The sequence below is a fragment of the Equus caballus genome, chromosome 31 (assembly GCF_041296265.1).
Source record: "Equus caballus isolate H_3958 breed thoroughbred chromosome 31, TB-T2T, whole genome shotgun sequence".
Taxonomy (NCBI): domain Eukaryota; kingdom Metazoa; phylum Chordata; class Mammalia; order Perissodactyla; family Equidae; genus Equus; species Equus caballus.
Window position 1 is genome coordinate 1,920,519 of NC_091714.1, and position 25,809 is coordinate 1,946,327.

General features: G+C 44.2%; 1 protein-coding gene across 4 annotated transcripts in view; it reads right to left on the reverse strand.

Moving 5' to 3' along the window:
* Positions 1-1,222: 1,222 nt before the first annotated feature.
* SMOC2 (SPARC related modular calcium binding 2) overlaps positions 1,223-25,809 on the reverse strand; it is a 172,551-nt gene continuing 147,964 nt past the window's right edge. For 2 of the 4 annotated variants that reach the window (XM_023633139.2, XM_023633140.2), the window contains exons 10-13: positions 16,074-16,173; positions 13,895-14,169; positions 5,517-5,554; positions 1,223-2,775 (exon numbers count right to left, since the gene is read on the reverse strand). In XM_023633139.2, coding sequence (XP_023488907.1) covers positions 2,758-2,775; positions 5,517-5,554; positions 13,895-14,169; positions 16,074-16,173 — 431 coding nt within the window. In that variant the 3' untranslated portion in view covers positions 1,223-2,757. The remainder of the gene's footprint in view (positions 2,776-5,516; positions 5,555-13,894; positions 14,170-16,073; positions 16,174-25,809) is intronic. The other 2 variants (XM_070256347.1, XM_070256346.1) reach the window with 1 other exon arrangement.

Here is a 25,809-nt window from a genome sequence, read left to right on the forward strand (position 1 = left end):
ATTGTTTTCATGACTTTTTTGTCTCCTTGGCAGGTTATGATTATGTCAGTCATTTCTGTACCTTGATTCCAAAAAAGCCGACACTTTTCATCTTGCTAACTTAAAAAAAATTCCAGGTGTGACGTTCACAGGCATGATTTATGAGTTGGTCAGTATACTTTTAAAAGATCTCCAGCTTGGAGATTTTTGACAAGGATGAAGGAGAGCCTTTTTAAATATGAAGGGGGGAGGAGGAGAGTTCGGGGAGGGAGGCATCTATCACTAAAAACAGCTGCACCAGGTACGTAAGGGAAACAAATTTCTCCTTTAGATTTCAAATCTTAATACTTTCAATAAGAAACACCTGTGCTGCAGCCCAGGCACATTGGCTCCCTGCCTCGCCGCCTCCGCCCTGCCCCTCCTGCTCCCCTGCCTTTGTTCCAGCTCTTTCAGCCTCCTTGACACCTTGTCCTCTCCTACCTGCTCCAGAACCCAGTCCAAGCCTCACTCTCTATGGGAGTGTTTCCAGACAGCTGCCTTTCTCCTAACGCCATTTCCAGTAGCATCTTTACTGCACAATTGAATGCCAAGACCGAGTTTTACAAAGATCACTGCTTTCTGAGTAAAGAAAAAATTGTGCAGGAGGGGATTTACGAGAAGACAGTAGAAGATCCCGGAGGAAGCCTGACCGATTAAGAAGCTATTGCAATGGTCCTAGCAAAATATAATGAGGGCCTAACCAAGGACAGGAGGCTGGGTATGGAGATTGGGGCCGAGGAAAAGAGAAGTGGCATACCTACGGTTTCTAGTTGTGTGACTTAGTGGATAGAATTAGCTTTAATCAAAACAAGAACCTCTTTTGTTTCCTCTATAGTCTGCCATAGCATCTGGTACCATGAGAAGTATTCACAGTTATTAATTAGTCAGTGAATGACTGTTTCATGTAATAAGGGCAAATACTAAGCCCTTTGTGCCAGGCCCTAAGCACTTGACGTATATTAACTCGTATAATCTTCACCCTAGATCTGCATACCACCATCATCCTTGTTTTCCAGAGCAGGAATCGGAAGCACTAAAAGGTGAAGCAACTTGTCCAAAGTCACAGAGCCAAAAGCGGCAGAGTCAGGACTCAAATTCATTCTGACCCAGAACATTATTGCCTTGCCTCTCTGATGGTAGACACCCTTAAAATTAAGCACTTATAAAACTCTGTACTTCGCTGGAAAGAAAGCACTAAGCACGGTTTTGATAGCATATTTTATTTTAATCTAAGAAAAATGATTAAATTCAAAGTTCAGAAATATAAAAGATTATCCAATAAGTTCAGCATCATAACTGTTTTTTAAACAATGGTGACACACCCTTGAGCTGGTTCCGCGGCTCCCAAGATTCGGTGTTTACTTTCGCACAGTTTAAATAAGTAAGAAGCCTCGTAAAATGTCTTCATGCCTTTTCACAGAGATCATTTTACATGACACGTGCTGGGGATTTGGGGCCATGAAGATTTCTTTTTCCAACCAAAAGTCGGAGCTGAGATAGCATCACAAGTCGCCACACACAGCTCTGGGACCGTCCTCCAAATGGCTCGGCAGAGCCAGTGGGCTCTCGCTGGTGTCTGGGTCCAGCTCTGAGAGTGTCAGCTGGTTGCACATCGAGCCGGTTCTGTGGCTCACAGCGTGGGCATTCAGTTCCTGACCTTCTCTCACAAGTACCACTCAGATGAATTTCCCATTGGCAAGTCCTGTGCCTGGAGGCATTCGGAAAAGAGTGAAGAGAAAACACGGGAGCTGGAGCCACTCTCCCTGACTGCCGACACCAACATGCGGGCCACAGCTTATCCCAGCCGTGGCTTTTTTAGGGAGACTGTTCCTAATTTGTTCAGGTAATAATTTTACCTTCCAGTGGGCCCCAGGTGGACCACAGCAGGACAGGTAACGGCCAGGTGTAAGAGGAAAAACAGAGCAGACAAGTGTGTCTAGCTGGCTTGGCCAGGCCATGATTAAATTTACTTTTCTGAACAACGAGCCCCTTGACGCTGCCTCAGGACAGCAGGTACAATTCTCTAGCATCTTCCTGCACGATTAATGTGAGCTCAAGGAAAAGTTCAAACAGAAGCTTGAAACGGGAAAGCAGGCACATCAAAGATAGTTTGAAAAATAGTCTTTTCTACCAAGGCACTAGCTGTAAGGATGGCTTTAGTGGTTGCGTAACTCAATGCGTGAGCGAGATCTCTGGAAAGCAAAACAAACTAACAGAAAATCCAAGAAACAAACAAATCCATGCACTGGTTAACTGCGTGATGCAGACAGCTGTAGATTACTAACGTCTATGGGCTCAGAAAGCTTCCCACACAAATTCAGCAACACTGCAAGTACAGTAGATTCCAAAGGAAGCAGACTTGGTGTGACAAGAGGTGACTGCATGGTCAGGAAAAAAAAGCAGAGGATTGGAACCAAAGTGCCCCGGGTTAAGGTTTCTATGTTAACACGTGTAGGATGAGGAAATGAAGCTTAAATCCTTTCAAGATACATCTCCACCAAGGACAGATTTTGAAGGTCAAAAGAAGACACATACATTGTATGTGATTAATTTTCTGAAGCCAGCCCTTCCATTTTCACAGATTAAAGCAGTCTGTTTAAATATCTCGTTTCTACAAAGTGAATTTACATTTAAAGTACAAAGTGCAAATACTATGTGTTTTTGGTTTTGTTTTTTAATTGCTTTTTTGGGGAGGGAGTCTCCCACGTGTCTAGGAACCGCCTCCGATGCGGGAGCCACTTATCCTTGCTTCCTTGGCTGAAAAAAAAAGACAAGAAAAAAGAGATATTATATTGCGAAGTTGGCATCTCGCATGTCTGAAGACTAAGGCTCGCCATCTAGGAATGAAACCAGCCTATCTGGTAACAAGAAGAAGAAAAGCAATATTTTAAAAGAGATGTGAAAAGAACTAGCGTTAGGGTGATCATCTGGGGTGTGAGGATAAATCAAAAGCAATGAAAACATTCTTAACTTCTAGTACTTTCCTCCCTCCAAATAACCTAAAATATCGGGAAAAATGTATTGGTTGAGAAAACTCGCAGTCACTTCATATATTGTGAGTAGATGAAATACATTAAATGTTCTGCAGAATCTCCTATCACTTTAGATTTATTATACAAACATAGTTCTCGTGATCTCATTTATGCTTCAAAGTTGATAAAGGCATACTTGCTATTTTTAAATTTTTCTTTTCATCCTTTCCAACGACTCTTTACCTCTCTAAGAAGAAATGCAACCTGAAAAGTTAGTTTACTAAAACACTGGAATTTTGCACCCTGCAGCCACTTAAAAATAATTTAGAATGAACATGAAAAGCAATATGCAATCTTCTAGATTTATTTTTCCAAGTGTACCAGTTCTGACCAGTGTAAGTTGCTTCCTGCTTCTGTTTCACTATTTTAAATAATCAAATTTTAACATTTAGGGAGTTTCTGGGTTGACTTTTATTCGCCCGATAAATATATGAGCAGGTGGTGAGAAGAGAGGAAAATGTGTCTCCTGCATTGAGCTAATCAGAAGTTTGGTTTTAATAAGTTATGGAGAAAGATGAGCCATCAATCTATTTCACCGGTTACTAAAGCTAGTGAGAACTGTTGGAGGAGACGATGGGACTAACGTAACTACATCAACACCAGCTTGATAGTGCGGCTCTGATCTCTTCTGAATCGCGATGGAAAGTAGAGAAGAGACCAAGGAAGATGGCTCACTTTTTTCTTTTTGAGGAAAAATAGCCTTTAGCTAACATCTGCTGCCAATCCTCCTCTTTTTTTGCTAAGGAAGACTGGCCCTGAGCTAACATCCATGCCCATCTTCCTCTACTTTATATGTGGGACACCTGCCACAGCACGGCTTGCCAAGCAGTGCCACATCCGCACCTGGGATGTGAACCCGGGAACCCCCAGCCACCAAAGCAGAATGTGCAAACTTCACCACTGCACCACCGGGCTACTCCCAAGGCAGTTCCCTTTTTTATTAAATGTGAGTTTTGTGCATCCTCTTATCTTCCCTTCGTTTAATATTTCTCATCTGTGCTTATTCATATAGTGAAAGATTTTGATGCTTGGTACTATTTTATTCTTCAAAGAAATATTTATGGTCTTCCATTATTGCATCACGTGCAAGCCCCAGCTGGCGTACACATTAGGACCTCCTCCAGGACCATAGTTTGCAGTGACAGCCACTGAAATCACGGCATGGACGCCAGTTTCTCCATTCAGACACCGTCAAGAGAGCCGGAGAAACTGATTTAGTTTCTTTTTCCGGGAAAAAGCTGAAGAGTGAGGCTCCTGTTTTGAACTGAGTTTATTTAAGATTGAGTGCAGCACACGTGCGCCAATCATCATCCCGTCTAATGAAAACAACCCTCTGGCGCTCAGCGAGGGTAATTGCTTTCAGACCAGCCCTGCTCTAAAGTGCAAGTGATTTGCGGTGGGATTTAAGAAGTTAAAACCATAAACATTTGCTAAACAAAGAAGACCGTATCGCACATCTTTCCTAATGAAACAGTTTTAAATTACATCCAAGGTGTGCGTTGGAGGTCTCCACTGAAAACCCACAACAAATACAGGGGCTGCCCTCAGGAAATGTCGACCTGACATCTAACAGGTGAAGCCAAAGTAAATAATAAATTGAAGAAAGGAGGGTTTGAGGACCAGCCCAGTAGTTAAAGTACCGCGTGCTCTGCTTCAGCAGCCCAGATTTGAGGGTTCAGATCCCCAGCATGGACCTACTCTGCTCATCAGCCACACTGTGGAAGCATCTCACGTACAATGAGTAAAGCAAGATTGGCACAGATGTTAGCTCAGGGTGAATCTTCCTCACCAAAAAAAAAAAAAAAAAAAAAAACCAGGAGGATTTTGCCCCGGCTTTGAGGGAGGGAGAGATTAACCTGCTCACGTTTATCTTCTGGAAAATAGTCTTTGGATAGGTTGTGGCCTGGGATGCTGGAGAGAGTTACCACAATGGTCTCCTCTAACTACACGTGTGGAGATACAGACTCAGAAACACAGAAATCCGTCTATAAACGCCCAGCAGGAAACTGGGAACTTCTTTTGGAGCCGAACATTTGTCTATTGGGATCCTTAGATGAAAAGAGCATATTCACTTGGAGGCCAAGAGGGTCTCCTTTCTCTGCTATCTCCTCCACAAGAGGTAAGGAAAAAATACCAAATCCCAGAGAATTGCTTAAAACAACCATTTCCACAAAACAAGGGGACTGGGAAATTTTTCTAAAAATAATAAAATAAATAGCACACACACACACACAAAAAGCAAAGCAAAATCTTTCAGTTGAGGATTCAGCAAACCGATGGGTGATTTCTGATAGAATCTTGCAAGGCTCTTTCCGGCCTCCCAGGGGTGCAAACACGATACATTCTCTCCTGATTCACTTCTTTTCCTGGATGGTACTTTATTTTCCAAATCTACAGAACCCCGCATGTCTATTGCCCTGCGATTAAACCAGCAAATTCGGAACACTAAACCAGAGACATACTCACCTGTCTATTGGAAGTGCTTTCAGGATTGCCTCTGGGGGCTAACAGGAAAAAAAAGAGAGAGAGAGATTATTAAAAACCAAATAGTCTTCCTTTAGTGACAGGCTCAATGTAGTTTTTTCAGGAAGGGACAAATAGCATCTCAGGAAAGTGTCATCACCTTAGAAACTTGTTTACGTGAGAAAACACACAGGTATCAGGCATCGATTACGAGTAGCAGATTATAAAGTCACGATGGAAACATTCCCTAACAACACAAATGCTCTAGCTGACTTTAGAAGGCTGATTTGTTTTACCAAGATACCAGAGGGATGTCCATTAACCGTGGGGCCCTTTCTTCCCCGTGTTTCTCAAACTCTCCCTGGGAGACAGTGGCTTCACGTCGCTGGGAGTCTTGGAATAGTGTTGGCCTGTTCTTTGAAATTCTTTATATTTAAATCATGAGAAATTAACGTGTTTGCTTCCAAATAGTTTTTCCCAAATGCTCAGGAAGAGGTGAATCTCAAGAGAGATGCGAGATGTACTGTTGGTCCTGTGGCTTCGGCACATGGCATATGGTGGAGGGCAGGGCGGGATGCTCAGACATTGCCACCAGCATCCCTGCTTCCTTCCTCCCACATGGTGCTTCCTCCCCACCCTCCATGGAAACTGCTCCGATAGGGTCCCCACTGCCTGCTCTTTCCTGCATCCCGGGGGCATCCCTCTGCACCTGACAGCGGTCACTCCTCCCTTGCTCACTGGCTTCTAGGATGACCTTCCATACTCCTGGTTTTCCTCTTGCCTTCCAGCAGCCTCCCCTGGGTCTTCCCAGCTAGCTCTTCCTTACCTCCTTGCCCGGTGAAAACCACCATCCTCAGCGGATTCAGGCCTCTGTCCTTCCCATCCACAACCCCTCACTGGTGGTCCCAGCTAGCCTCGCGGTTTTAAATAATATCGATTTCCTGACTACCCCCACGGTATGTGTCTCCAGAACCTCCAGTTTGGACCTCTTTCCTCAATCTAGATTCCAAGATGCAATTGCATTATCCCCATTTGGTTTTTAGGAGGCAAGTCAGAGGACACAGAGCCAAACTGGACTCCTAATCTTCCCCTCAAAGCCACTTCCTCTCCAGTCTTCACAACGCTTGAGCTGCCCCGGGCAAAAGACCAGGGTCACCCATCACTCCTGGATTCTCCTATATCCCCCATCTGATCTGCCAGCAATCCTTTGGCTTTACCTTCAAAATCTATCCAGAGTCCAAACACTTCCCACCACTGCTCCACCCTGGCCCCCACCTTCATCCTTTCTCGCATGGACCCTGCAGTTATCTCTCACCACGCTCCTTGCTTCAGCACCTCACATCCGTAATGTACATCAGCTCAGCAACCACGTGCGTGTCCTTTTCAGATGAGTCAGAACACATCATTCCTGCTCAAACCTTGAGCCTCTTGTTCGGAGCGAACTCTCCTTGACAACCTCAGGGCTGCGTGCACTCTGACTTCCTCGCCTTTCCCAACCTGCTCCCTCCTCCCAGACATCCTGACATCTCGCCACTCCCGGGCATCACTGGGTACCTCCCTCAGTGTCCTACTGTCCCCTTGGCAGGCTGCTCCCCACTCAGCATCTCCTTGGCTCCCTCCTGTGCCTCCTTCGAGTCTCGACTTCCTCACCTCGAGAAGATGCCTCTCCTGCCCCACCCCTCCATCTAAAATTCCAGCCCTCCTCTCCCTCACCCCTACACTTCCTTAGAACCCATCACCCATTAAACTACGATTTTTTTATTTATCTTATTTATTGCTTCCACATCAAAAGTAAGCTCTAAAAGGGCGTGAATTTTTCTGTTTTATTTACTGTCATTTGCCACTGTTTAGAACAGGGAGCACTCGATAATAGCTTTTGAACAAATCCATAGATGGAGGGCAGCATTCTTCATCCCAAATGCCTCGACTAATGGTTGATTTCTACCTACTCGCTAACACAAATTCTGAGTAAAGAGTCAAATTATTCTGTTTCCAAACTCTATCTTCTCTCGCTCTATAAAAGCAAACAGAAAGACAGCTTGAAAAGTCGAAGCGCGAATGTGTTCAGTAAATTTCAAAAATACTAAATAAAAGGTAGCTAAATCAACTGTTTTTTTCAATTGTAGGTTTTAATGGTCTAAGTGTTGAGATAATTGCTGCCATTCTCCACTCTGCTTTGCCTGAAATGACTACGTTAGAGAAAAAGTAGGCTTTTGGGTCATTGGTTCGAATTTAAAGAATATCAGAGCAATACTTTGAATCTATTCTAAACCAATTTAGCCATTCAACTATTGCCAGGTGGGTGTTTTTTTTTGTTTCTTATATGGTAAGTGTTGATCTTCCTGTTAATTAGAGGTAGCCACAGATTAAAGGTAAGTTACTGTAAGAAAAAATTAATATTCTTAAGTGTAAGAAAAGAAAAACCTTGCTGTATAGATGCAAAGAATATGAATTTCATTAATGTCATCTGATGGAATATTCCATTCAAGCTACAGTAGGGAAAACACTATTTAAAATACATAAGCATAAGCACAGGAAAATTATCGTGTTAATTAATTTTAATGGAGCATAATGTACATTATGGAAATAAATATGAAGCAACGCCACACCAATAAAATACTTTCCTGTGAAGTGTAAAAGAGAGAAAAGGACTGTATTTAACAATCACCTAACATAACGTTAGGTCAGGAATGGTGGGAAGGATTTACATCATGGCTATCAAGTGACACTGATTGCTTCCAGGTGACCCGCAAACAACGTTCTGACTGTGAGGCAACAGGACTGAAAGAAACATAGCTAGCATGGCAATTTGGTTGAAAAAGATGATTTGGTCAAAAATGCATGTTTCCTAATTGCTGAGTTTCTGTGTAATGGTCATTTTGGAGAATCCTGAGGGCATGATGTAATCTCTTACGAATTTTTTCCCGAATTCTTCAGAAATATTTCCTTTCTTGGCTTTATCATTTCTCAATCATTTTCAGATAATTACTTCTTTCCTGTGTTTTGGGGAATAGTGAAAATTTAGAGCCAAACAAGCTTTCCAATAAAATGTGTTAGTTGCAATCATTTAAATGCAAAATCTGTGTAATTGCTTAAAATAAGTGTGAGTAGTTTAGAAAGTATACATGTTATGATCCCACTTTGTAGGGAAAAGTTGTAGCACGTATATGTGAAAGTGTGTATATATGCATAGAAATATTTTTGGAAAGATGCGGATCTAAGTCTTATTATGTCTAAGAATAAAGGGTCATATGTTATTTATGTTCTTTATTTGAGTTCTCATATTTTTTAGAATAAAATAATATATTGGTGAAAAGTGAGCAAAACTAAAGAAAAAAAAGAGTAATGGGGGGCAGCCTCCGTGGCTGAGTGGTTAAGTTTGCGCGCTCCACTGCAGCGGCCCAAGGTTCGGATCCTGGGCACGGACATGGTGCCGCTCGTCAGGCCACGTTGAGGTGGCGTCCCACATCCCACAACTGGAAGGACATGCAACTAGGATATACAACTGTGTACAGGGGGGGTTTGGGGAGATAAAGCAGAAAAAAAAAAAAAAGAGTAATGGATTGGATATTTAGAATGTCCCAACTAACCCCTCCTGAATAGGAAGGTTTTTCTGACTTCTCACTATTTCAAGCTACATGGGGTAGGAAAAAATAAGCGATAATAAAATTTTAAAAAATAGTAAGAAAAAACTTAGGAAACTTCTGCAAGGAAAATGAAAGGGTTGCAAAATCAAGTAATCATGGATCTAAATCCCCACTGCTCATTTTTGAGCAAATTGCTTCTTTTACCAAATTTTAGCTTTTTTTGTGGGGTGGGGAATCATATGTTATCTTCTTGGTTGCAAATAAGACAATATAACTGAGACACATCAGGCTCTGTTTTTCACGACATTTGTGTACGGGAGATTGCCAAAAGGCCTCCAGCATAATTGTCTGAGGAATTCAACTTGTCCAAGAAAGAGCCTGTATTATTCTGTCTGAGTCCACTCAATGGGCCAGTTCTCTTGAGAGTAGATACATCAAGTATGTTTTTATTTTCTGTATTTGATGCTTTGACATCTGGGGCTTTGTTGGTCTTGGAGAGACTGTCTCTCCCAGATTTAGCCCAACCCTGGAGATAGTAAAAACTCACCCAGGAATGTGTTTTTTAAATACAAACCAACCAATGCAGAGCCCACAGTCCAACCACCTCCTCTATGGGGCTCTCACACTCTGGACCACTGTTCACCCGCCCTAATCAGCCCAGGGCCAGGTCCCAGCCAACTAGGGGCAGACCCTCCACCCCACAGCCTGCTGAAGTTATTCAAATTAGCCAGTTCTAATCCTGATGACCCTGCCTAGCTGTTTCCTTCCCTGGAAACCACAACAGAGGCTATTGCTCATGTTTCCCCAGCTTCCTCTACCTCCTGACCAACCCTGGTGCTTCTCCGTGTGGCCCTGCCTGGGATGCTGAGACCCCTCCTCTTGAGAACTGTGCGTAATGAACAATCTTCTCAACGCCAGTTGCCTCCGGGTCTGTTGTCCTTAGTATACTTCACATTTCTATTAATGTATTGTGTTTTAAAACAATAAGACATATAATCAACTAAGCCACTTGAACCAACTCAGAGAGCCAATGCTGGTGTTTACAGAGTGGTGGGATTTTGAGATTATTTCCAGTTAACACCAAGGGTAGGTGGCCAGGAATGTGACCCTGGAGGTGCTGGCTTCATTTCAGCTCCTGGTGCCTCAAGGTGATGGAAAAACTTTTTGAAATCTATGGTGGCCCCTCCCCAGAGCAGAACAAGAATCATCAGCATTTCCAGGAAGACAACTTCCTTTATTGTTCTTTCCACACAAGGCAACCTCAGTGGAGCTACTTATGGGATCCTTGAGAAGAAGCTCTTTCTTATGGTTATATGGGCTCCTCCAAATGAGACTGTCCTCTGGGATGTCATGCAGTTAAAGCTCAGGCCGCTGTCTCCGACCCAGCGCTGTTGAAACTTTCATGCTGAGATGCCCAAGAGGACTGAGGCACCACAGTGTCTTCAATACTTGTCACAATATCTGGAGTGTTTCTCTTCCTCCCTGTTGGCTGCCGAACCTGTACTCAGATATCACACCTGCGGACATGCTTCCTGGACCCCTCAGAGCTTGGTCCCTCTCCTCAATACACAAACAGCAATTTGCACAAACCACCATTCCTTTCCTACATTGCATTATAGTACTTTCCTTTCTTCCCTAAAAACCGTGAAACCTCAGAGACTTGGCTCCTATCTCCATCCCTTAATTCACAGTAGATACTCAACATTTTTGTTGCATGAATGAAAGATTAATATCACCCTAAAAACAAGGCAAGTCCAGAACACGACCAAGGACTCCATTCCCCACCGAATCAGAAGTCCTGTAATGGACCGTGAGTGATATGTTTATGTCTGTCTTTTGCTGATCTGTACATTGTGCTGAAGCTCAGAACATCTTCACAAGCCAGCGAGAGAGCACAATTCCTGATGCGTTCAGTTCCCTGCAGGGATTCGCATGGATTACCTTGTACCAAAGTGCACCAAGTCCTGATGTTCAGACAAACCCACAGAAACTCCATGACTAATGCTTCTGGAGATGATGGCCTACACCATGGACCGTGCCATGGAGAACGATGGGAGAACATGCACTTCTCTGGAGGAAATCCTAGTTGGGTCGGGTGGTGCTGTCCTTAGCAGGATAATTTCTGGACTGCAGCAGAATCCATCTTGACACTATTTGAGGGGATCTCAGCTCTATTTCAAAAGTCCCCACACTCATGGCAGCTCTGGGGTCAATTGCTCTCTACGAAAACCCACCAAGTGCTGGACCTCGTCCGCCCTCCCTCCCCTGCAAAGCATCTACATTTACTTTGCTTGAATTTAAGAAATTTGCAGACAGGAATGTGCCGCTAGCGAGGGGCATCCCACTGTATGACCCCCAAGCATGAGGCTGGGGCTCCTCAGGGACTCAGGTGCTTCTCAGGCCACCGGACAACTGGCAAGAGGAGGAGTCCTTGCAAACAACAGACCAGCCTGCGCCGTCCAGAAAGGGATGACAATTAAAAGCTTAAAATGAACAGATGCTACGCTGCATTGCGCCTGCAATTAATTTGCTCATTATAACCACAAGAACTGCATTTTTTTAGAAACTCGGAGGATGGTTTCCATAACGGAAGAAAGGCCACCCACAGCCTCTGAGCAGCTGGTGCAGTAGGGTGACACCGTGCCAATCAGGCAACAGCTGAAACAAATTAAGGGGTGGATGTCCATCTCCCTCCCCGTGGAACTGTCAGAGCCACAGGGTGGAGAGAGCCACAGCCGTCTGTCCCTCCAGCTGCCGGGGGCTGGTGGCCACCTGCTCTCCACTCGCTCCATGCTGATCCCTGAAGGCCAGAGAGTTGCTCCAAGTGCCGGGCCTTCTGCCTAAAATTGCAATGGGTCACTAGTTTCCTGGGACCCTAGGGGGACCAGAGTCAAAGAAAAGCGAGGGACAAGATGAGGACAGCTCTCCAGGACCAAGGAGTGACAGGTAGCATCAGATGGCAGCAGAAGGGAGATGCAAGAAACTGACCCTGAGCAGGCACCTTGAACAAAGGAAGATTGGAGAGGTGGGAGCCTGGGGCAGTTGCCTGGAAGGGGCATTTTTAGTTTTTCATCCTACTGCCCACCAAGATGGTTGCAGAGGCAGTCTGGTATGGATTAAGGAGCCCGACAGAAAGCACAGTCTGGGCAGTGACAATTCCTAATGGTCTAGTCCTTGCTGCTTCAGTTGTTGTCGGGGGAGGACTCAGAAGGAATCCCCAGGACCCAGCTGTAGGACATTGGAAACCCCACAGCGCACTTGTGTGTCCTCGTCTATAAGTGAAAGCAATGACTGTGTCTGTCCTGCCAAACCCACCACCTGCATGGCTGTGAAAATAAGAGGAGCCATGGAACGTCGAGGCCGGATGGTTAAAGGAAGGTCCCCAGCCATTTGGGGCTGTGTAGCTGGGTCGTGTTACTATTCCACAGCATGGAGTCAGAATCGGCATGTGTCCGTGTGTGGTCTGGACTGGCCGGTCATTTTCTGTGCTCTTCCTCTCATGGAAGGGTAGCTCCTCCCTATCTTCCTACAGACACCCTGAAGCACACCCACATCACCGCATAGAATGTCTCCCACAATGTCGGATCTCGAAGTCTGGCCCCCAACAAAGAGCAGAAAGGACACACCCACATGCAGGACAAAGGTGAAGAGTTGCCCCAGCCAGTGAGGTGTCCTTATCACCCTACACGGTGAGCAAAGTGGGGCAGCCCCATATTTTGACATGGGTCTCCAGTCCAGACATTTTCAGGACAAAAGAAGTGCAGTTAGCTTTGAAGACTCTATACAAACGTCTTCAAAACAAAGCTTAATTTTTCCAGGATTAACTTCTCACAGAGAAATTAGCAAGAAATGTTTCACCATGACACAGCCTAGCCTGGCACCCAGTTCAGTTGAACAATGTTGAATGACTCTAAGACAAGTCCTGGGACACAGAAACACATAAGATAGAGTGCAGTCACCTTCCAGAAACCCACAATCAGGGCTGCCGATGGCGTTCCATGTCTCACAGTTGAGGAGGGTCATCAAGAACACAATATCCTCGTGCTCTAGACTCTACTCTCAAACTTGTCTTCTTTTTCTAATGTGTTCCCGAAGTTGATAATAGAAAAATAGAATCATAAAACAACAGGGCAATGAGATTCCTGTGCAAACCTCTCCAGCACTCGCATTGTACAATCAAGGAAGCCAAGACCCCCACCAAGTGAAGTGGCTTTTCCAGCATCCACCTGCGGCCCACAGGCGGGCTTGTCCATGCATGTTGCCTGCTGAAAACAGTTGGGATACAGCTATCGGAGGATTTTCTCTTTCTGTAACAGTTGGTTAGTTAGGCTAGGCCCACATAAAAAATGTACTCAACTGGCAAAACAGCTAAAACAGTTTCTCAACCATCGAAATCACTGGTTTGGATAACAGGAGTTATTCAATTGCCTATAAACTGGCATGAGTATTTGGTTGGAGTCCACATGCAGGGTTATCAAGATATTCCCAACGGTTCCCAGATTTGCACTTCCAACCTTGGAAGGCAGAACATGTTTGGAAATTCAGCCACCACGGTTGGAACAATAGACTTGTCTTCAGACAACACTCAGCATCTCCCCTTTTACTGATTTCCTTCTCACTGGGTTACTGACGGTCTATTTTTATTTCTGGGGACAGATGACCGACAATTAAATGGCGCACTGCTTTTTTCCTTCACCCTCAGACCACAAGGACCATCTACACTTCAAGAAGTCAATGAAACAGGCGTCAAGACTGACACACCGCTCAGTGTGAAAGAACAGAAAAGGCTCTTACTATGACGCTTCCTGGTGTTTGCTTTACCTTCCTCTTTTGTCACGCCCAGGCACCCCATCAGCTCCTGGACAGAGATGGATTTGTCGTTATTCACGTCACAGTACTCCACAAACTTCTTCACGCACTTTTTGGGTTTGGATTTTTTCCGAAGGAATCTCTTGAAGGGCTTGATCTCCTTTTTGCCGATATCCCCGCTGGAGTTTTTATCAAGCAGTTTGAAGTACCAGTGGACCACTCTCTCCTCCAGTGTGTGGCTGGGGTCAGGTTCTGAAAGCCTGGAAGGACATACAAGGTCATGAGGAACACCCAGCCACCTAGCTGCCTCTCTGCTGCCCTTGTCCCTCTACAAAGTGACTCCCTCAATGCCAACATTCTTGACGGTCCTGATGCCTAAGCCTGCATGGATTTGCCATTCAATAGAGCAATTTTCTAAAATAATTTAGAAGAAGGGATTTAGGAAAAGTTTTTCAAGTTGGCTTCAAAATTGCAATTGACAAGTGAATTTGTGCATGCCAATTATGCACTTGGCATTGGCCAAGTCCTTGGGGACAAAAGCTTCCTTGTTCCAAATTCTATGCTCTGTGGGTTTCATAGGTCAGCTCAGACATCCATGCCCACCTACAAAACACTGGGATCTCGAGGTTCTCTACTCCTTTAAGTGTGATTCATTGGCATGTCATTTATGCCATAGGTCTACTGAAAGAGGCAAATAGAAATGTACCTTAGAGTGGTAACTAGACATTCGCCCTTGGATTAAAAAAAAGTTTGATATTTTAAGATAAAAATAAATAAAACCTCTTCTAGAAAGCCTGGATTTGAGTCAGATCTTTGAAACTGTCCCAGCGGTTAAAATTTTGCCTTCTCACTAAGACAAAGATGAAAGACAGCGTGTTCAAGTATTTGCCCATCCTCCCTTCGTTGGTTGTTGGTCTCTACATGCCCTGGTGAGGATGAGCCTATGTTCCATGAGTGTGAAGAGAATGAGTGAGATACCGGAAGTTGACAGGAATTAGGGAGCTCTGATGCTACTGAATTTTTTTCAAACTTTCAGAGGAGCTTCTCACATAGTAATCCTCGACTGCTTTCAATTTTGATTTTTCAGATAAAAGCAATCTTTCCAAGAATATAAGATGTCAATTTAAAATTCAGTTGAGTTTTTTGCTTTATCAAGTTTAATTTACTACCTGATAGTAATTTTCCATTGGCATTGTCATTTTTTGTTTCCTTTTTTGTCTTTGCTAATCTCATTCTTGAGTAAAGAGACAAAGAGAGGAGAGCCCTCTAGCTAAGGAGATCATAAAGCTTTAGGGCATCTGGAAGAGATGAGGTACTCAAGGGTTCGGGGGCAGCAGAGGAGGAAAGTCAATGTTCTAAGGAAATAAAGACAGTTTCTCCATGAGAGAAAGCCCTTTAAAATAAAGAGATAAATTATTGCTAATTCTCAGGGGGATCCAATGCCTGAAACGTCATCTCCATTAAACACTGGGAGCTGCCCTCATGATGCTGGCACTTAGCTGCAAAGACAGAGAAGAGCTTCAGGAATGTACAGAACTCTCTGAGGAAGCCGTGAAATCTCAAAGCCTCAGACCCAGAAGCGTGGTGTGCCCACCACACACTCAGAGAATGTTTCCAGGGTTTCAGATATCGTATTCTCAACAGCGTCAGTTTCATTAATGCCACTGAATTGACCCTTGAAAGTAGATGGTAAATGTTATGCTGTGCGTATTTTACAAGAAGTAAATTGTATGTTGAAAATTTGAAATCGAATATTTTAATTCAAAGTATTTAAAATCCAGTCAATAGATCTAAAAGCAATCCCAAAGCATAAAGCCATCTGAACTAGGGGTTCCCTTTCTGTTTCTCTCTTCCCTCCCACCCTCCTCATCACTGCCTGATGGAATCACAGGAAATCCCATGTTCTGGGGCCCTTCCCATTGTGGAAACCTCTGCAGTGATTTAATCGAGTGACAGGGAAAATCTGCTAATCAAATGGACCCTAAGCGCAGGAGCCACGTCATGTTTTGGGGGAGGACTCCTTTCGCGTAAGCCCTGGAGTGTCCAGATGAGCTGACCAGGTCTCGAAGATCTAGCGACTAGACTTTGACTTCTAGCTTTTCAGAGCTCCTTGAATTACTGGAGCTTCTTCCAGCTCCTTGCTCTTTAGTCAAATGCAACATACCTCCCCGAGGAAGAGGGATCAGAAACAGCGTGGACCATGTCGGTAGACAGCGCGTCCAGAATGCTCGTTAGAAACTCATTCTTTTTGGCACCAGGACAACCTGAAAAAAAAGAAGTATGTGCATTTTTTCATATTTCACAGAACTCACAGCATATAACAGATTTTTCTCTGTAATGGAAAGAATTGTTTTCATATTTGAAAATTAGTCAGTTGGGGTACCTTGATATTAATGAACTCACTGAAACCCTCGCAAGCACATTACTATATATATTGATTGTAAACCATGGTTACTGTAAATTGCAGTATCTAAGACCTATTGAATTATTACAGGAGACTGAGAGATTCACGGGCTTTCTTATCTCCTTGATCTTCAAAGCAGAAATTCTAGGTAGGTAGATAACTGTCATATCCTACATATGAGGCACTTGAAACATTGCAAAGTCCCAGTGCTGGAGAATGACGGGCTGGAGTCCCAGCCAGGTAAGCTGGAGTCCAGAGGATGCACAGGGTCACGAGTAACTGAGTTTATATGAAGCTTAACATTCTACAATATATTTTACCCACAAGACATCATTTAGTTACCAGCTCCATCTTTCCCCTCTTACTCACACCCACCCAGCATTCCCTAACTCCTCTTCGCCCTCCACGCCCGAAACACTCTTCCCACCGCGTTTCGGGATAACGAGGTGAGGGCATGCAGCACCAGGCATGTCTTCTCTGACCTGGAGAAGCAGTAAGAATATTCGGCGTGGACTATACGGCGGTCCTGTGTTACGGCAGCCACGTCATTCACAGTCCAACATGTCTACACAGTTAAAGACTCTCTGGTTTTCATAAATTTCTTTTTGATACTTGAGTTTTTTGTTATTATTATTCAAGTACATGTTTGTTGCCTATAGCAGGGATCCATTTACGCCGGTTTCCACTTCATTAAACACACAAATCAGAAAACAGATGTGAATCCTTACGGGGGCGAGAGAGAGGAAGCTGACAGCGAAAGAGCTGTTATTCTCCTTTGAATACAACTGAAAAAGTAGATTATAATCCATAAGGAAAACAAAAACACAACCATTGGGAGAACGTTACTTTTCAAGAAAAAATAATTATCTCGTTAACTGTTCCCCTGGGAAGAAAGAGAAGATGGGAGGCTGCAGGTGTCTTGGATCATCGATGGGTGACATCTGGGGGACCCCTGCAGCCCTGCCCACACTCTGGCTCTGGCGGCTTTCATCAAGGCAATGCTAAGAGGACAGAAAAACAACAGGCAAGTCAGAAAATGGCTCTAGATTCCACGTCCAGGGAAGCCCTGCTTGGCCGGCTGACTCCAGGAGAACATCTCCAGCCGCTGACAGGTGCCAACGGGCAGGTATGTCCCAAGGGTATGCACACCCCTGGCCCCAATGCCCAGAGACCTGCTGTTCCACAGAGACACTCATAGAAGAACGTGCTGTAGATGAAGAAAAACATGAGCATCTGGGAAAAGGCTTAGCCTGTTAAATAATTCTTAATACCGAGCAGCTCGAAGAAAGAATGATACTTATATTTTGTGTGGTTAGTTTGACTTCAATGGGGATATAGCTAGGCCCATCCCCCCAAATGAGGTAAAGCAACACAATATACTTAATTAGAAAATAATATATATTCCTCATGAAACGCAAGACTAACGGCATATAAAAGCTTTAGAAGTCTTTAATGCAAAAAGAAAACGAAATTAACGTAAGTTTACTCCTAGAAGCAGCAATATGAAATCAATCCTGTATTGTATTTGTTTGTTGCGGTATAAATTACAGACTGGAATGCACAGATCTTTCTGCTAAGGATTTTATTTCACAGTTGAGTGGCACTTCAGATTAAAAAGATACTAATAACTTTCATTTTTACTTGCAAAGATTAAACTTGATTTTGAGTAAAGGAAAGGAAAAAATGATTTGGGCTCAGAAAGACACAGATGCCCCTTCTCCAAGCCCGGCCTCAAGGCAATCTCCATCCCACGCTTTATGGACACGTAAACTGGGGTTTGAATAACCATGATTACACACACCAAGTCCACTTGCCATTGGGAACTTCGGGTCATAGCGTTTCACTGGCTCAACAAATGTTCGCTGAGTCACAGGCGAAGGTGTTGGGATCCAGTTGTGAACAATCCAGCGGCTGGAGTGTGCACATCCAGGTATCCTTGCACCCCTCGACAGGACGACAGAGACACTGATTGACTTCCGACTTGGAGAAGTACGTCTGTTGGAGTTTCACAGATAACTACTAACGAGATGGGAATAGCCTGTGTCATTTCCAAATAAGTTGGGAGAATAAACAGGGAGTGTGGTGGCATAATCATGATGAACATTCTGGGAAAACAGTCCCTGTGCATCAAGGGTTGGGGGCAGGAGCAGACTTAAGGTTGGAGGTGTTGGAAATGAGGACCAAGAAAGGAACCTGGACCCTGTTTCCTTCTCTCTTTCTTAGCTGGTGTCGCATTATTCCATGAACAGTTTTGAGCACCCTCCTAATGGGAAGAGGAGACCCCTTGCCATATTCATCCTGGTTTAATGTTTGCCCCTGCACGACAGGTGATTGTACCTCAAAGCTATTTCTGAGGAAAGAATTCAAATAAAAACTTGAGATGAGAAGAAATCAGAAGAAAGGAAAATAAAGAACTCATTATTAAGAAGCGAATTTTCATTACATGAGAAATGACAGAAGTACCGTGAAATCAAAATCTCGTCACCGTGAAATGGATCAGGTCTTGCAAATGTACAAGAGAAACAGCATGCCTTGAGGTACAAGGGAACCCACCCAAACAGCCAGGGTTTGTCGCACCAGGAAGCACAAAGAACAATCAGCCCCTCCCCCAGTCACCCCATCCCGTGGGGACCGCTTTGGGGTGCTGATGACGGCAGAAGGCTCTGTCTTTCCCAGGGGCTGTGCTCCAGACCCCGCCTCCTGGGCACCAGAGCCATCCTGGGTCCTGGGTTTGAGTGCAGCGAGTCCTTCACCCTCGGGACGGGGCAGCCACGTGCTGACAGGGACACCCCACGAGCTGCGGAAGCTGCAGAGCCCTGGCTGGTGGCAGCAGCTTGCCTCCCGTTCGTCCTGCACAGCATCCTGCACTGAGCGGCTCAACAGCTTCCATAAATCTTGTGTTGTTACAACCACAGCCTGTGGGTTCCGCGATGTAACAAAGTCACTGTTTATTTGGGGACGGTTCCACCCACAAGTCTGCTCTCCAGTTGGACACAGAATGGAGCTCAGACGTCCTAGGTCAGGGAAGATACCCACCCACCATGAGGGGACGGCCCCACAGGAGGAAGGCAGGGCCAGGGTGAGGCTCCTTCTGCCGTCCATAGAGAACCAACAGCCAATTAAAGGAAGATTTGTAGGAAGAGAGGGAGCCAGACTGTCCTTTTCAAAGCTAGACGAAGAATGACTACACCAATTTGTTTACAAATCCGTTGCAAAATAAAGCTTCCAGCTTAGCTTGAAGATGCTCGCCGGATCCCATTTATCTTCAGCATCCAAGTAAAATACTTGACATCCTATTAGATTTCTGTGAAAACACTTGGGTTCTAACCCTGGTTTTAACCCACACTAAGCGTGCCCTGCTCCCCAAAGCCCTTCCCATTTTCGGTCACGGCTGCTTCTCCACGCAACGAAGAGGCTGAGCTGGTTCCAGAGACGCAGCCTCGGGACGTCCCCGTGCACCAGGGCGCTCGGCAACCTAGTTTATACTGGGGCACCTTACAAGATTAACTTGTCACCCTTTCAAATCAGCACGTTCTGCACTTTCTAGGAAATGTCCTTATTTTAAACAACAGAAGCTTGTTGTATAGAAATGACTGATTTCAGCAAGTTTACTTATCTAGTTTCTTCTTTTCCTTTTTCTGTCAACTACAAATGGATACACTTTCAGGCTGCTATTCCAACCACATCACACAACTCATCTCCATTCATAACTAACTTCTGCTTCCTCCCTGTCAACTGGTGTCCTCAGTATTGACACCAATTGGGAATCCAATACCCAGAAAGAGAAGTTCAGTGAGGGCAGTTCCCTCGTACTGTTATCATGAGAAGGCACTGTATGATGATAATCCTCATTTCTGGACGCATGTTAGCCAACATCGATACATAAATGTGGTCTGAGCAATGCCCAACAGGTGAGGACCGGGGATTCTGGGCAGCAAAACACGAATAGAGGATCATATTTATTGATTTCAAATGTAAGTGACCTGATGGAGTCGTTTATTCAAATTATAACCCATTCATTTAGCTGATCACGTACAGAAATGAGAAATAAAATTGCTTCAATACTCGCTCTTACAGTTTAAAACACAACAATCTAGCAGAGAAAAGAAGAAAATATCTAGAGCAGCCAAATAATACTACTGTCAGAATAAACGGCATCTTGAGACACAGAGAGAAAAACGCACAGAGCAGAGACATTCTTAAACCAAACCCCACGAATGTGGGGTCACATATTTTGCCCTTTTGGCTTATTGACCTTTGCCGAATTTGAAAGTCTACACTAAATCAGGACACTGCCATTGCCACCAGCTAAAAAGGACTGTAATCTCACATTTTCCACATCCAGCCAAAATAATCTGCTCTTTCGAAGTCCCAAATTCTCATTTATTAAAAATTGAGCTTATATGTCGTTTCCCAAGAACAGACTTTCCTTAAACTTTGTTCAAAAAGCAAGTCCCAGGGATGCTGGATCCACAGCACCCCACTAGGTGTCCCGGGGCTTACACAGAGGGGATCAGGGGACCCGGTGTTGTACGCACTTCACTAACACACACCTTCATAGCACCCCCATGCTTCCACTTCAGGGTGATCTGGCAAAATTGATCATCACATCAATGCTATAAAAGGAGAGAAAGAAAGGAAGAACTGATGGGAGGGAGGAAAGAAGGAAGAAGGGAGGGAGGGAGGAAGAGAGAGAAGACAGAAGACAAGAGAGAAGGGGGGAAGAAGGAAGATAAATAGAGGTCCAAGTCACACAGGGATTAAGTGGAAAATCGAAGACAGGACTGAGCTCAAGAACTGTAACCCAGGTAGGGGAGGAGGGCGCCGTAGTGTACCCAAAGATAAATGTTTACTGAGCATCTGCCAGATTCTGGTCGCTGCTCTGGATGCGGCGATGCAGAACCAGTGAGAAACAGGTTCAGGAGAAATCATGGATTTAGAGGGAGGGCACAGTGCTCTGGGAAGGTGCTTACATCTGGGTTAAGCTGGGCCTCTTGAACACAACAAGCACACAGAGAATGCTCTTAGCAGAACGTGGGCTCCAATTCAGTCCCCAGATCCACTCTCACAGAGTAGCTCACACCGTGGATTCCTCCAGCCACAGAAGGAACTAATAGCTGGTGGGTCCCGAGCCCTTCATTTCCTCCTCAAAGCATTCTATGTCCATCGCGAAATCTAACACTCCCCTTTTCCCTTAGGTTTTAACTCTCTGTGCAGTTTAGACATAAAAAATAATTAAATAGATATTTAGAGAAGTTTCTTTGGGTACGTTTATTTTACGATCCATAAATATCTGCAGCTTATAAAAGGCAAATAAAGTATATCTTTATAAATCATGCTCCAACTAGGAATTGAGTTTGAGTGTCCTCTTCAAGATAAAGGCTCCTCAGAATCAGGAGGCCACCTCCCCACCCCCCACCCCCGCAGAGAGATGCACATCATTGTGGAGACCTTCTGAGGCTCACCCTGTCCATAATTCAAAAAGTCCATGTGGGAGACGACGGGTAACCATCCATTCTCGAATAAAGGCTCTAAGGAAAATGTACAAAACTTTCCAATCTTAAGTTAGAAAATAACAGCTACTCTTACGTACTCTCATTGTTCTCTCTTCTCTATATTTACATATTTTACACGTTTACTTTCATATTTCTACATTTTCAACATTTTTTTTCACTACTCCCAACAAAGAGATTCACAGGCTTGAAAGTGTGCTTGGAATAGTTAACCGCCAATAATACATTGATGAACACCAGCGTTTGATTAAAAGTCAACGCCTAAAGGGACTCTGGAAGTTATTCCCATGAAGATGTGGTCTGAGAAAGCCAGGACCTGGAGAGAATCTGCTGGGTCTTCCTGCTTCTACCCTATTAAACTACAGGCTGGGATGTGAACGCTGGCTGTGACATTCCAGAAATTCTTTGCTTTCGATTTTCATTCTCTTTTGGTTGGATCATCTGAGTCCACGACGTGCCCTAGGAATTTACAATAACTGACAGGTTAACTGTGAATATTTGTCTTACAGACAAATGTTTCTTTTCCCTGAGTCTTCCTACATTTCTCAAGGACAATAATACATCATTCAAACATTCATTTCATAACTATTTATTAACCATATTTTCAGTAAGAAGCCCCATTTTCACCCTCAAGGATCTTAGAAAGGAAGTATTGGTGACAAGAATGGAGAGTTTACGGTGATCCAAGTAAGATGGATGTTGATTTTGTAGGATGTGTAGAATTTCTACAGGTCTCCTAAGTTCAGGGCACCCTCACACTGGCAGCTGTGGAACACTAAACGTTTGAGGACACACATCCATGTTTGAATGAGGAGTTTTGTCCAATAAATATTTTTTGCCAAGTATTAGGATCATTTCTATTGTCCTTTCCATGCTCCCCTGATTCAAGGGACTTCTTTCTCCCTCTCAGTGTCACTCAGCAGAACAAGACAACTATGTCTGCTTGGATTTTCTCCTGAGCAAAGTTTTTTTGAAAGTTCCCAATTGACAACAAGATTTTCAAGGAGAACGTTTTTAAGACTAACAAAAAGGAGTTACCATGAACTATTTATTCTCAAAACATTTGAATAGTTACTGCAGCTCAGGAAGCCAACCTCCCCCTAGCATAATATGTGACGGAAATTTGTACAAGTGTCTCCCTCCACTCTGATTCATTAAAACAGAATGAGGAAACCATGAAAGGGAAGAGAGAGAGCGTGTCTTCTTTATTCAGAGATAAGGCAACTGAGAAGGAGAAGTTAAGAATCAACATGGAGTCAAACCCCAAGAAGAAGGAATTTCGACCACATGCATGTGCTCATGGCATTTGAAAGTCACTTTGAAAATTTTGGACATTTGTGCCCAAGAATCGTGCCTGTTCATATAAAACTCAAAAGGAAAATGGTGAATTGTATTGCACACATAAGCATCATACCCTGTTTTTAAGTCTGTGCTTTTTATTTTACCCCTTCCGCAGCCCTCCACCTATGGACTGAGTAGTGCAGGCTTGCATTTCTGAGAATATTTCTGAAATATTTCTCGAGACATGGCTACTTCAGATAGGAGCTAAGCCAGTGCTTGTCACTATAAATGCAGTTGCTAATGACAAGTTTTTAGGTCCATGGAAACAGGAATAACAACACTCCCATTACTGCTGCAAACCTAATGATATAACAACATAGCCAGTGGGCTCGACACTTACGTTCCTCACGGCAGCCTTGCAACGTGGAGACCCTGAGTCTGAGCTCCGTCTAGCGGAATCGATCTTGACATCCAACGGGAGGAATTGCTTCTGGGGCTACATGACTGGGCAGAGACCTGGCCAGGTAAAGGGTGGCCCAGGGATGAGGAAGAAGTTGTCCTTTGTTCCACAAGTCGCCTGGGTGCACTCCAAAGAAACAGCTGCTCCCCCCCTCCCATCTAGCAGCCCAGCGCCCTCCTGGTCCAGGGCTGGAAGGAAAGAATGAGCAGGTTGCCTAAGCTCGGCCATGGTACCAAAATAGACACCCAATAAACAGTCCAGAAAGAAGTGGACGATGTCCAGGTGTGCACGCTCAAGCTGGCTGCTTTCTTTGTAACAGACATAATTTAAGGAACGCTCTCCATTCAGAGGGAGAAACCTTTCTTTCCAAACTCCTATTTCATTTATTTTTACTTTCGATAATTTGCTCTGCTAGATTGCTTCTTTCACATCCTTTATGAGGAATTTAAGAAAGAACACAAGCCTGAATAACAAGATAGACTGCCCTGTACATTTTAAAACCACAAGCCTGTAAAAATTCATTCATCACTGTCATAAAAATACGCGTCCACTCTAAGACGTGCTTGTAAATTATATTTTACAGCACCAATGACCTTGATTTGATTTGAAGTGAGGTTACATTTTACTAAACTCTTAAAATATTAAGGCTGTGCAAGTGTTTGCCGAGCATCCCATAACATTTGGTGAAAGATGACTTCTGTCACCTTCTGAACTGCTAATCAGCCCGTGAGTAATTGCCGTTATCTCTTGCCCATGGCACTGGTGCCAGGAGAGAGCTCTGGGATGGCAGCGCCATACCATCAGCACCACAGAGGCACCACCCTGCCCTTTCTTGACTCTCCACTCTTCTCCTTGCTTCTCTTCAGCTCGCTTGTCTGGTTGCCCCATCACCAACAAATGAAATGGGGTGGAGATCTTTCTGAGAGTTGTAACCGCACAACCACAGTAGAAACAAAATTCCACTGATGGGCCTGTGACCAACTGGATAAAGTAAGGAGAGGACGTGGCCAAGGATGACCAATGACCCATCAGCAAATCTCACCAAAAAACAAGTCAGAGTCATCTGGGGTTTTAGTTACTCAAATACACACAATATTAACCTCTTTGGGGACCCAAAAAGGAAAACAAAGCAATGCCAAAAGCAACAGTGAGGCAATGAGGGAGACAAAGCAAACACTTGTGTTGCTGATGCCCTTCACCTGAGGCCCCCGTGACTAAGGCTGTGGCTGTCCCCCTTCCGTTCCCAGGGGTCACACCAGGATCCCAAGAGAACGGGAGCTGGGCCACCTCTGCAATCTCTGCCTCTTATGGGGTTTTGGGGAAATTTTGAAACTGATACAAGGGACAAAAGGTAGAAGGGACCCCACCTTCAAGAAAATGCTTTCCCAGGCCGCTGTGCCACTTAACTACTTGACAGACCGGCAATCAGACTCATTCCGGATATTTGCTGGGAAGTCAGCATCTGAAGAACAATTCCCAATTTTAATCAGTTTTCAATGCAAAGCTTGATGTAAACTTTGATAGGTAAATACGATAAGAAGTATCTGCCTCGGTGAATTTTCCTTCTCTTCCCTACCAAATGAAGCAGTCAAGTACTTGGCAGAACTGGGGCAATTCCCAAAAGGTTAGGGTTTACACAGACAGAGGGTCTGCCTCCATTTTGGAACTGAGTTATGTAACATGTTTTAATTTTTTTCCTCTACATCTAGAAACGCCATCCAGAGCCAAAAATGGTGGACTCTGCTGACAATTTGATGAATGAGACGAGAACTTAGGGCTGAGTCTAACAAAGAATACTCTATACTGAAAACGTCAACCCTCGGAGACATTTCTTGGGTAATGAAACCAAGCCCTTAGACTCCTATGAGCGGTTTTGTTAAATGTTTTTCATCCATATTTGTAAATGAAGCCAGGTCTTACACAATGTCATGTATACGAAGAAAAGCATACAAGAATCCTTTTCTCTTTTTCCAAAAAAAAAGAATGTGCTTCTTCCTCACATCACTTCAACTCTTTGCCTAAATTTTGAATTCTTTGTTTGGGTCACAAATAGTATGATTAAAATGCAAACACTTCAGACCTCAACGGCATTCTTATGTCACACACCTGAAATATGTCAAATCCTACACATGTACCAGCCTCATTCCCCCACCCAATCATATGCCCTCTTCCTAGTGTCATTTCTGCAAGGAGTGGGGAATGGGCCAGCCTCCCCACCTCATTCATTCTAAGTTGCCTCTCC